We start from the raw sequence: 13,347 nt of genomic DNA, 5'->3' as shown, positions 1-13,347 counted from the left end.
GAGAGCCGGCTCCCTGCAGTTAGGCAGCGGGGAGATGGCTGTCAATAAGCATGACATCAGCAGTAACGCCCTGTCGCCAGAGCAGAGCGGAAGATAAGGAGGTGATTTGGCGACGTGATGATGTCACTCGAAGCCGCAGAATCGCCAGCAGGAGCTGTCTGTGACCACTCTTTGCCGGCAGAGATCGGAGCTGGGCACAATAAGCAGATAGTTAGCAACTACCTGCCTACAACTTCTTAGGCCTATAAGAGAAACATGTAATGTCCATATGCTATAATAGGGAATATACACCGCGTGCAGAATTGTTAGGCAAATGCGTATTTTGATCACTTTGATACTTTTTATACATGTTGTCCTACTCCAAGCTGCATAGGCTTGAGAGCCAACTACCAATTAAGTAAATCTGGTGAAGTGCATCTATGTAATGAGGAGGGGTCTTATCCAATGACATCAACAATCTATATAAGGTGTGCTTAATTATTAGGCAACTTCCTTTCCTTTGGCAAAATGGGTCAGAAGAGAGATTTGACGGGCTCTGAAAAGTCCAAAATTGTGAGATGTCTTGCAGAGGGATGCAGCAGTCTTGAAATTTCCAAACTTTTGAAGCGTGATCACCGAACAATCAAGCGTTTCATGGCAAATAGCCAACAGGGTCGCAAGAAGCGTGTTGGCCAAAAAAGGTGCAAAATAACTGCCCATGAATTGAGAAAAATCGAGCGTGAAGCTGCCAAGATGCCATTCGCCACCAGTTTCACCATATTTCAGAGCAGGAAAGTTACTGGAGTATCAAATAGAACAAGGTGTGCGATACTCTGGGACATGGCCAAGGTAAGGAAGGCTGAAAAACGACCACCTTTGAACAAGAAACATAAAATAAAACGTCAAGAATGGGCCAAGAAATATCTTAAGACTGATTTTTCAAAGGTTTTATGGACTGATGAATGAGAGTGACTCCTGATAGGCCAGATGGATAGTCAGAGGCTGGATCAATAAAGGGCAGAGAGCTTCACTCTGACTCAGACGCCAGCAAGGTGGAGGTGGGGTACTGGTATGGGCTGGTATCATCAAAGATGAACTTGTGGGACCTTTTCGGGTTGAGGAAGGAGTGAAGCTCAACTTCTACACCTACTGCCAGTTTCTGGAAGACAACTTCAAGCAGTGGTACAGGAAGAAGTCGATATCGTTCAAGAAAAACATGATTTTCATGCAGGACAATGCTCCATCACATGCATCCAACTACTCCACAGCGTGGCTGGCCAGTAAAGATCTAAAAGAAGAAAAAATTATGACATGGCCCCCTTGTTCACCTTATCTGAACCCCATAGAGAACCTGTGGTCCATCATAAAATGTGAGATCTACAGGGAGGGAAAACAGTACACCTCACGGAACAGTGTCTGGGAGGCTGTGGTGGCTGCGGCACGCAATGTTGATCGAAAACAGATCAAGCAACTGACAGAATCTATGGATGGAAGGCTATTGAGTGTCATCATAAAGAAAGGTGGCTATAATGATAACTAATTTTTTGGGTTTTTGCTTTTGCATGTTAGAAATGTTTATTTCTAAATTTTGTGCACTGATATTGGTTTACCTGGTGAAAATAAACAAGTGAGATGGGATTATATTTGGTTTTCATTAAGTTGCCTAAAATTCTGCACAGTAATAGTTACCTGCACAAACAGATATCCTCCTAAGATAGCCCAAAAAAAACCACTCCAACTTCCAAAAATATTAAGCTTGGATATTTATGAGTCTTTTGGGTTGATTGAGAACATAGTTGTTGATCAATAATAAAAATAATCCTCTAAAATACAACTTGCCTAATAATTCTGCACACAGTGTAGATGAGGCTGTCTTATAAAGAAAACCCCTTTATCTGGATGCATCACATGCTTGTCATTATTGTACCAAACCCATTGCAGAGAGCTCTATATTGTAAAGCAAAATCTATGCTACCTCCACAATCCGTGCGGTGTCCACAGTTGGGCTCATAAATATTGTCACATGACTGATACAGCCATAATGGTACCGGCCTGGACATGAGTATATGGAGTTTGTATTCTATGTGGCGCAAAACCCCTTTAGGCTGGGTCTGCCCGGTGGCGCAAAACCCCTTTAGGCTGGGTCTGCCCGGTGGCGCAAAACCCCTTTAGGCTGGGTCTGCCCGGTGGCGCAAAACCCCTTTAGGCTGGGTCTGCCCGGTGGCGCAAAACCCCTTTAGGCTGGGTCTGCCCGGTGGCGCAAAACCCCTTTAGACTGGGTCTGCCCGGTGGCGCAAAACCCCTTTAGGCTGGGTCTGCCCGGTGGCGCAAAACCCCTTTAGGTTATGTGCGCACATTCAGGATTTGAAGCAGAAATTTCTGCAGCGTTTCTGCATCTCCTTGGCAGGAAAAATGCTGCGGAAAAAATGTGCGGTTTTGTACATCAATGAATGCTTTTTGGAGCTAAATAAACTTATTTGGTGGGATATTGCTTTAACCCTTGGATTACCGTCAGAACTGGGGTGAGTATATTAGTTAATTTAAATTATTAAAGAATGTGTCTGTTGTATTTCGAATAAAGTGTTTTACTCTGTGTGTGTTTAACTCTTTACTTTAGTTTAATTAGGTTTGGTGATGAAAGGGTCTGATTGACACCTTGTCATCACCAAGCAAAAGAGCTAGGTGTCAGCTAATCCCATTCACCCAATCTTCATTAGCATTCCCATTCATGTAATTTCTGGGGCAGCTGTGAGCAGCTAATTTTAGCCTGGGAAGGTGCCATTAGACAAACATGGTCCCTGGCTATTATTAACATCTCACATCTGTTTCTTTAGCCACTACATCCCCACGATCAGCACTCAGCAGCGCTTTGGATGCAGCATATTTTTGCTGCGTACAAAACACTGTGTTCTAATGCCGCACCTTTGTTTTAGGTACATATGAATTTCCCACATATAATGACACTTTAGTCGGTCAAAATCTGCAGCGGAGACTAGAGTGTCCGCTACAGAAATTAACATGCTGCGGGTGAGTTTGGGTACGTGGCCTTAATCAGGAGCCGCAGCAGGTTTGATACTGCTTGTCAAACCTGCAGCGTATACATGTTATACTATAGTGGATGGGATCTCTAGAAATCCCATATTCACTATGTGAGCATCTGAGGCTGCGAATGACCCGTGGACACTGACATGTGGCCCATCTTTCAGGACCGCAGCATGTCAAATTCTCTTACAGAGTCGCTAGCCTCAGCAACAGAAATTTGACCACTAGAATGTATTGAATGTGGTAAATTCGCAAGGTTCAGTGAACACATGTGGATTTGCCTGAGTTCAATAGAATGTAACGTTTTGGATGCAGCAAAAATATGCGTCGTGCTGCTATGTCCGGATTGTGGAAACAGAGCCCGAAATGTTAAAAAAGAAAAAAAAATGGTGTGGGCTTCCGCGTCATTTTCATAACCAGCAAAGGGAGAGCCGACCGCTGGAGGCTGATATTAGTAGCCGGGGAAGGGGCCATTAGCCAAAAATGGTCCCTGGCCATTAATATCAGCCCACAGCTGTTTGCTTAGCCTTTACTGGCTAGATTACAGGGGGACCCCAGAAAAAAATTGACGTAGGGTCCACCTATAAAATCTAACCAGAAAAGGCTAAACAGAAATTTGCAGGCTGATATTAATAGCCAGGGAAGGGGCCATGGATCCTGCCCCCCTCCACGGCTAATAATATCACCCCTCAGCAGTCACAGAAATGGCTCATCCATAAGATGCGCCAAATCTGGCGCTTAGCCTCCGCTCTTCCCACTGCCCAGTAGCGATGGCGAGTGGGGTAGTGGGGTTGGGGTCATGTCAGTCTTGTATTGGCGGCTGAGGTGAAGCACAGGTTAGTAAGACGCCCCCCATTACTAACCGCGTAGTAAAGTTGTCGCCGCTTTTTCAATAAATACACAGTCAGAATAAAGTATTTTAATTAAATAAAATGACACACGGTTTTCAAATTTTTTTTTTATTGAGCTCACAATCCCCAAAGCCTTCGGCTCCGGAAAAGGAAGTAAAATAAAATACAACCATATCCCCCTCACCTGTCCGCCGTCACGACGTAGCCCATTGGAATGTCCCTCGGCGGTCCAGGTCATTTCTACAGCAGTGACAACAGCAATCACTGATGTCACTGCTGTAGAAGACATCAATGTACACACTGACAGGTGTGTAAAATCACTCCTATCAGTGTACATGCTGCAGCAGGAGTGATGTCACTGGGGTACATCAACTGAAGATCAGCTGATCAGGTCTGGTGACCTCAGCATCAGTACTGGTGGGAACAATCTTGAGAATGTTCCCACGCAGCAAAGGTGCAGTAAAGTGAGGTCACGTGAGCACTCAGCTGATCTTCAGCTGAGAGCTCATGTGACCGCGGGTCCTGGCAGCGTACATCGCACGCTCCCAGCAGTGTACCGCCGCCGCATGACATCGCTGGGGACATCGCGAGGACATCGGGGAGCGCCAGACAGGTGAGAATAGTGTTTTGTTTTTTTTGTCTTTACACTGCACGCACGCCGGCTCGGCTGAGGACACTACCACTCCCCTCAACAGCGCCGCTCTCGCTGTTATCAGCGGGAGCGGCGGTCGGATGATGGGAGTAGTAGTCTTCTGCCGACCCGGGTACCACTAGCAGCGTTTCACCACCCATTGACTATAATTGAAAGGCAGCAAATCCGCAGGTATAATTATTATACCTAAGGATTTGCTGCGGTTCAATTAAAGTCAATGGGCGGGAAATGCTGTGGAAACGCTGCATAGAAAGGACATGCTGCGTTTTTTTTCCGTAATGGCAATCCTAAGCGGAAATTTCCGCATCATGTGCACAGCACATCAGGATTGCTATTGCAATAGCTGGCAGACTGATTAGCAAGCATTTTTGATGCGTGTCCGTGCCAAAAAAAACGCAGCGAAAAAGCATCAAAAACGCTATGTGTGAACTTAACCTTAGGCTGGTCTATCCAGTAGTGGAGAACCCCTTTAGGCTGGGTCTGTCCAGTAGTGGAGAATCCCTTTAATACTTTCAGCATTTACACTGGGCTGGAGATTGACGGTCATTATTCTGGTAGTTCCTCTACAACGTAAGTGTCAAACTCTGGCCCGCAGGGTGGTTATATTTGGCCCGCAACACCAGAACTGCCAACTTTATGTGGGGCCATTATTCTGTATGGAGGACTAGGTGAGGCCCATTATTCTGTATGGAGGACTGTGTGAGGCCTACTATACTGTATACTGGGTAGCAGGCAGGGTGGTTATATTTGGCCCGCAACACCAGAACTGCCACCTTTATGTGGGGCCATTATTCTGTATGGAGGACTATATGAGGCCCATTATTCTGTATGGAGGACTGTGTGAGGCCTATTATACTGTATACTGGGTGGCCCGCGACTTTGTCCAAGTTTTTCATTTTGGCCCTCTAGGTCTTTAAGTGTGGCATCCCTGCTCTGTAAGAAGGACTTTTGCGGTATCGCCGGGAGGGCCAGTAAAGACCATTACCAGCTATTGAGAAGCAACCAGAACCCAACCAGGAAGCACTCGCCATACACCTACGCAATGGAACTGAATAAAAAGCACTGAACTGGATTAGGCGCAGGCCTTAAATAACCAGCTCAAATCTAAAGATAAAAATCAGGTGATGCATTCCTCCCAGTCATGTCCAGGGAGCCACTCCCTGCTCACCTGTACAGTAGGGTGCACACATTCTCACCATAGGCTAACACCAAGCAAGGCGGCGTCCTGCGTTGACTGGCAACCAGGAGACACAGCGTCCCATTCCTACCGGACAGCAAAACAAGTCCGTACCACTTCCACACACCAGGCACTAACGTGTATAGTCACACCACCCAAGTGTGCGATAGCTCTACCCCCAGCGAGGACAGACCGGCGGAGCAGTCTGGAAACCGGAGGAGGACGATTGCGTCCATGGCAGGTCTTCTTAATAGTACCCCCCTGTCTAAGAGAGACCTCCAAAATCTCACCATCCACCTTATTAGGAAACCTCTTATGAAATTCAGTGATAAGGCGAACGGCATGAATTCTGTTTCTCTGTACCCAGGACCTCTCCTCCGGACCGTACACCTTCCAATGGGTTAAATATTGGACACAGTTCTGAATCCTCCGAGAGTCCTCAATACTCCCTACCTCATACTCTTCGGCGTTGTCTACCACAATAGGAGGAGGGTCCTGGGTCATCAACGGAATTACTACCTTCTCAAGCAACCTGTTTTGAAACACATTGGGAATATGCATGGAGGTGGGAAAATCGACCCTAAAGGCCACGTCATTGATTATTTCGGTAATGGGGAAAAGTCCAATAAACCTGGGTGTCAGTTTGTGGGAAGGCACCTTAATCTTAAGGTTCTTAGTTGACACTATCCCCAACCCTGCGCTCCAGCACCTGTTGACGGCATTTATCGGCCTGCTTCTTTATGCTCTCCCATGCTTTCCTACGATGCCACCGAGCCTCCCACCAGACCTTCCTCAGATGGTGGAGTTTATCAGACTGCTGGAAGTGTCCCATATCCCCCCTCAAAGCATGGTGACCTAGGTTGGAAACCTAAAGTACAGAAGAAAGGGGACGTACCAATGGCCTCATGGTGCCTATTGTTTAAAGCTAATTCAGCCAATCACTGGTTGGTTCGCTCAGTCTGCCTGTTAGTCTGAGGGTGGTATGCGGATGAAATTGACAGCTCAGTCCCGAGACGCCTAGAGAAAGCTCTCCAAAACCTGGAAATAAATTCGGAGCCTCGATCGGACACAATATTCATAGGAACACCATGCAGTCGTACCACCTGAGTGAGAAACGGACCTACCATCTCCTGAGCATTGGGCAGCTTGGCAAAGGGAACCAAATGACAATGACCGCTTTTCTAAACAATTACCCAAACAGTGGTCATACCCTTGGAACGTGGGAGATCAGTTATGAAATCCATATATATGTGAGACCAAGGATGTACAGGGATAGGCAGGGGTAAGTCCTTCCCTGCCAGAGCGGTGCGGAGGACTTTGTTTCTGGCGCAAATTTCACATGACTTAACCCCTTCACGACCTATGAAGTATAGGTCATGTATCCCCCTTTGATGGGGGCTCCAGCACTGAGAAAGCATCTTTTCTGGCAAATAACAGCTGATTTGATGAGCAGCCGTGTGCCGTCAACAATCTGACAGCGGCATTTGACATGATCGCATGGGACGACCTTCACAAGCCCCGTCCTTAGGCCCCCCTCACATGATTGCGGGTCGCCAATGAGTTGGCATGACAACCGGGGGTCTGTAGAAGACCACCATGATTTTTGTTAGTCCCAGGGTACACACATTCCTACCATTGGCTAAAACCAGGCAAGGAAGAGTCCTGCATTACCTGGCAATCGGGAGACACAGCATCCCATGTCTCCCGGGCCGCGAAACAAGTGGAAAGAACAGCTTCCCAAGTGCTCGATAGCTCCGTCCCTAGAGCGGACAGACCGGCGGAGCAATCTGGAAACCGGAGGAGGACGACTGTGTCCACGGCAGGTATTTCTAACATTCAGACTGCATACTTGATTCACTACTTGCTCAGTGTGTTCTTTGTGGATATTTTATCATAAGAATTTGGGAAAGTTATGAAATGTCCTTTAATGTCTGTCCTATTCCTGATCTAAGGGTCTAGACTTTTAGCTGAGATGAATCTGTGCTGCAGTTTATGTACATGATAAATAGTGAAGCTCCTCCTCTACAGATAAGGGAAAAAAAAACACAGGGAAGGAATGCCTGCACTCATCTCAGAACTGCTGGAGTGAACAGGAAAGCAGGATTAAGGTAAGTACTTCTTAAAGCATATCTAAACTTTCAATAAACTGTGCATAAATCAATAATTCAGTATATGTTGTCTCTGTATGCTTGATGTTTTAGTTTGTTTTTCCTCTTAGCTCATGTTTGGAGAAATTAGCTGCTCTGATGACTTATATACACTATACATAGAATATGAGGAGAAAAACTGTTTTCTAACATCTCAAATTCAGAAATACAGCAACAGGATCGATGAGCACATATATATTTTTATGTATATATGTGTGTGTGTGTGTTTTTCTGGAATATGATTCTGCACAAACTTGCTTCCTCCCTCATCCCCTCTTCATATACTGTGAAGAAATATGATGTGAAGCATTTAGTGAGCTGTACCCCGAGACAAGCCTGACATTGAAAGTACAGAGTAAGGCCATGTGCCCACGATGCAGAAATGCTCCGGATTTTTCCTGAGCGTTTCTGCATTTCCCTGGCAGAAAAAATGCATGCAGATTGTACATGCGTTTTTCCTGCCAGGGACAAGCAGATGTGAAGCGTTCTTCACATGTATTTCCGCATGCAGGTTGACAAGCACTTTCCAAGCGATTTTAGCATCACTTGGAAAGTGCTTGACAACTTGGTCACACTATATAAATCCATTCAACCAGCATGGATTTATATAGTGTGACAGTAAAGAATTGTAAAAAATAAATATATACTTACCTTCTGATGGCCAGCGAAGTCCTTGTGTCAGCTTGCCGGCAGCTCGCGGTAGATTTAAGGACCTGACCTGTCACATGACTAAATGACGTCAGCGCAGGTCCTTTAGTTTACCGCAAGTTGCTGGCAAGCTGACACAAGGACTCCAGGGGCGATCAGAAGGTAAGTATAATATTTATTTTTTATTTTATTCTTTTTTTTTTTTACAGGTTCTATGGTACCCAGGTCTGGATGAGAGTCTCCTCCTCTCCAGACCCGGGTACCATCCGCACATTGAAACGCTTGGATTACGCATGTACAGATGCAGTGATGAGGAATCCAAGCGTTCCAATGCAAGTAAATGGCGGCGAAAATGTCGATTTACTCTAAATTAATGTTAGTGCTGCAGATTTTTCCGCAATGATAATCCGCAGCGGAAATTTCCGCAGCATGTGCATAGCACATGCGGATTATCATTGGGGAACATGGCAGACCTTCTACCAAGCGTTTTTTAAGCGTTTCTGCAGCAGAATTGCCGCTGCGAAAACGCTTAAAAATGCATAGTGGGCACACAGCCCAAAGCTATCTACAGTGGTGGCCAAAAGTATTGGCACCCCTGCAATTCTGTCAGATAATACTCAGTTTCTTCCTGAAAATGATCGCAATCACAAATTCTTTGGTATTATTATCTTCATTTAATTTGTCTTCAATGAAAAAACACAAAAAGAATTGTCCTAAAGCCAAATTGGATATAATTCCACACCAAACCTAAAAAAGTACTCCATGAGTACTTGTGGCATCTATCCCTCTACTCACAATTCTTTTCGTCCACAGTACTCTGTGCCATACCCGGCCACAGCCTTACTCCTTCCAACATAATATACTTGGTAGGTTCCCTCCTCTCATTTCATCCCAACCTTTCCTTTTGTCGTCCTAGTCCTCTTTCCCATCCTTTCCCCATGTTGTATACTCTGTATCATGTTTACATGACTTTTTGATTATATTGTACTATATATTCTGTATTTATACTCGTCAATGTGACACTTATTTTTGTTTTCTTCACTTTTGTAGTACACCGATGAAGGTCCTTGTGACTGAAACGTCTGCTTGTTGTACTGCAATTTATTATTAAAATTCTTTCAAAAATAATAACTCCTATGTCAATTGAGTGCCAGGTTATTTTACGTTTACGTTGATAAAAAAACGTGTGTCAGTGTATGAGGAGTGACCCAGACGAAAACAAATCAGTGCATACTCAGGCAGTGATAAAAATGCTCCTTCAAGTGCTTCCAATCTAAAAAGACATGTACAATGCTTCCACCCAAAAGTTTTCAAAGCAGTGACTGAAAAAGATCACAGCAGCACCAAGAACCCAGAGCCCAGCAATTCCCGCCAGGCAAAGAGGGAGGAAAGAGCGTCTCAAACATCAGTTCCAAGATATTTTGTAAGTGACAAATTTACTGTAAAAATGACAGCAGATATGTTTAAAAGACAGCTCATACAGCTTGTTGTGAAGGACGGTGTACCATTATTATTTGCACGACCAGTTTTTACAGCTCTTAATGGAGAAATGGCCCTCAAACTTGGTGTTTCTCTGGAAAGAGAAAGTATTAGAAAGTTAGTGATTGAAGAAGCCCTTAACCAAAAAGAAGACTCAAGAGACGCTTTGTGTTTCTTATAATGGATGCCTGCAAACGTCACAGAGCGAACTATTTTGCTATCAACATTCGATTTGTTTGTGACAACAAAAAATTGTTACTAATACGCTGGCAGTAAAGCTGCGTGCCCACGATGCAGAAATGCTCCGGATTTTTCCTGAGCGTTTCTGCATCTCCCTGGCAGAAAAAACGCATGCGGATTGTACATGCGGATTGTACATGCGTTTTCTTGCCAGGCACATGTGGATGTGAAGCGTTCTTCACATGCATTTCTGCATGCGGGTTATCAAGTGCTTTTCCAAGCGATTTTAGCATCACTTGGAAAGTGCTTGACATCTTGGTCACACTATATAAATCCATGCAGCTGGCATGGATTTATATAGTGTGACCAAGAAATAGTTTAAAAAAGAAATCTATACTTACCTTCTGATGGCCCCCGGAGTCTTTATCTGATGCGTCTCTGCTTACTGGTACACTGAAAGAACCTGCCAATGTCAGCGGTCGCGTGACCAGTCACATGACTAAATGACGACATGGCAGGTCCTTGAGTCCACCGGGGGCCATCAGAAGGTAAGTATAATGTTTATTTTATATTTTATTCTTTTTTTTACAGGTTCTATGGTACCCGGGTCCGGAGGAGAGTCTCATCTTCTCCAGACCCGGGTACCATCCACACATTGAAACGCATGTAATCCGCATGTACAGATGCAGTGATGCGGATTACATGCGTTCCAATGCAAGTCAATGGCGGCCAAAACGCAGCGCTTCCGCAAAATAATTGGTAGTGCTGTGTTTTTTTCCGCAATGATAATCCACAGCGGAATTTTCCGCAGCATGTGCACAGCACATGCGGATTATCATTGGGGAACATGGCAGACCTTCTACCAAGCGTTTTTTAAGCATTTCTGCAGCGGAATTGCCGCTGTAAAAACACTTAAAAAACGCATCGTGGGCACACAGCCTTAAAGATACTAAAGCTCATCACAGCAGCCAGTTTCTCTAGGCCTTAGTGGAAAAAGTTCTGCAAGATTATGAAATCTAAAAAGAACAGGTTCTTGCTATTATAACTGATAATGCTTCAAACATGATAAGTACAATTAAACTGATGAAGGAGAATAATGAAGGTGAACAGCAGCCAGAACATTTCAGATTCAGTATGTTGGAGATGGAAGGCCACAGTCCTGTTCCCATGAGGAGGAACAGATATTACTACAGAAGAACAGTAAAAGGATTCTGTACAATTAGAGGATCTTGTTGAAGCTGCTTCACACATCTCTCCTATTCATCACATGCGCTGTGTTGTGCACACGCTGCAGCTGGCAATAAGAGATAGTCTGCAAGAGGGACATGCTGCAATTCTGATTAGCAAAGTGTTGGAAATTGGCTATTGTTGCCAGAACCCCTAAAATTGACTCCATCTTGAAGAGACGTGCTGGAAAAAGGGCAAATGTGGAATTACAACATTTTTCACTTGTTCTCAAAGAAGTAGAAGAGTTCAATCGCTCCTCAAAACTGACTGTGCACGAGGCAATTCCTTTATCCCCTGAAATTGTTAGAGATGTTACCCATCTGGTTCCTGCTTTGCCACCAACCCAAGTCAGTGTAGAGAGGTTGCTCTCTAGCCTTAAAAATTAGGTCAGATTTGAGGTCATCTTTGAAGGAGGATCTGATGGAGGCGATACCATTTCTCAGAAGAAATTCATAGACTGCACAAAGGTTATTCAGTACGTTTTTGTTGAAAACTGTTATTTCCACTTACTGCATAGTGCATAATAAATTGTAAATATGCAAAAGGTTTTTTTGCTCTAAAGTTGTATTCCAATAAATATATTTTAGGTTCTAAATAAATAGCTTGATTATTGTATCATAATAATGATTAAAAGCCTGATGTCACCATTTTACTACAGTAAATTTAGCACTTAAACATGAGCCATGTATGAAGGAGTCGGAGTTGGTGTCACAGAAATTGAGGAGTCTGAGTTGAAGTCGGAGGTTTGGCTTACCGTCTCCACAGCCCTGTCCATCAGGCTTTCAGAGGTTATGGACCTACTTGGGCCCCTGGTCTTTTGCCTCTTTTTGCCGTTTGCGTTGACATCCTCTTTATTCACGTTCTGCAATACAGAAAACCAAGAAAAAGATTTTTTCAGAGTGTGATTGTGCTGGAGAAACAGCCTGCACCACACTTCACAGTCCACTGTGCTTGTAATTAGTCTGTGGCCCTAGGCTGGAATCACACATCTGTGTGATGTGGTCTGAGTACGGCTTGTAATGCACAGACTGTCCTCAGGGTCTCCGGCCCTGAACTCAGCAGCCTCATAGGCATATACATATTTATAGGACAGCTCAGAGATTTCTAAAACTGAAGTGCTTTCACTTTTAAGCCCTCTGTATATGCTGTGGAGATCAAAGTAGATGTACTTACTAACCTTGTCAGCAATTTCCAGTAATGACTTTCTCTTCAGTCCTTTTGATGAACCCACATCTTGGACACTCATCTTAGTGTCAGGAGTCTAAAGCAAAGAATAAAAACAGAAACTAAGTAAAATGTCCATTAAGAGACATGCAAATAATGTAGTACAACAATGTGCTTTATATATTTCAAAGGCTTAGTCTGGGTCACTCGTCACTTGTACTGGACTTACCTGTATATATAAATAGGAATAGATTCATTAGGTACATGAAGGGTATGTGCCCACGATGCGTACCAGCCTGCGGCCCGGACGCTGAAGAAGAGCCGCCGGTGGCTTCCGCTCATCTATGCAAATGAGCGGCGCCATTTTGTTCTTCACCTGCGGACTTTCCTCAGAGGTTAGGTCTATGGGAAAAGCCAGCATGCGGACTCGCCGGAGAAATTAACATGCTGCGGTCTGGAAAGACGCGCCGCATGTCAGTTTCCGCGGGTGAGCCGCAGACGCATAGTGGACATGGGATTTCTACAAATCCATCCACTATGCTGTAACATCTTACTCCTGCGGGTTTCACGCTGCACAAGTCTGCAGCGTGAAACCCGCAGTGGCTCCAGATCGTGGGCACACAGCTTATTGCCTCTACATCTGAGCCATATTCAGCCCAACAAAAAGGTAATAGGCCCAGAATGCCACTCCAATCAATATATTAAATAGCACAAGGGAGTTTTAAGGCAAAGAACAAGTTAAACTTTATTACACTTTTCAACATTAACAAACACTTAATTTAAAAAGGATGACAAACCAGC

The 13,347-nt window shown here is 44.5% G+C and overlaps 1 protein-coding gene across 4 annotated transcripts in view; it reads right to left on the bottom strand.

Annotated features, from left to right (window-relative positions):
• LOC141149559 (uncharacterized) overlaps positions 1-13,347 on the bottom strand; it is a 145,647-nt gene that overhangs the window by 119,457 nt on the left and 12,843 nt on the right. For all 4 annotated transcript variants that reach the window (XR_012245865.1, XM_073636904.1, XM_073636903.1 and 1 more), the window contains exons 2-3: positions 12,560-12,643; positions 12,137-12,244 (exon numbers count right to left, since the gene is read on the bottom strand). Coding sequence is in view for 3 of the 4 variants with exons in the window: in XM_073636904.1 (XP_073493005.1) it covers positions 12,137-12,244; positions 12,560-12,643 (192 nt within the window). In the remaining variant the exon portion in view is untranslated. The remainder of the gene's footprint in view (positions 1-12,136; positions 12,245-12,559; positions 12,644-13,347) is intronic.

The sequence above is a fragment of the Phyllobates terribilis genome, unplaced genomic scaffold (genome assembly GCF_046119375.1).
Source record: "Phyllobates terribilis strain yellow unplaced genomic scaffold, ASM4611937v1 Scaffold_1__5_contigs__length_1240528914, whole genome shotgun sequence".
NCBI lineage: Eukaryota > Metazoa > Chordata > Amphibia > Anura > Dendrobatidae > Phyllobates > Phyllobates terribilis.
The sequence above is the reverse complement of the archived record's forward strand: the minus strand, read 5'-3'. Positions and strand labels throughout refer to the sequence as shown.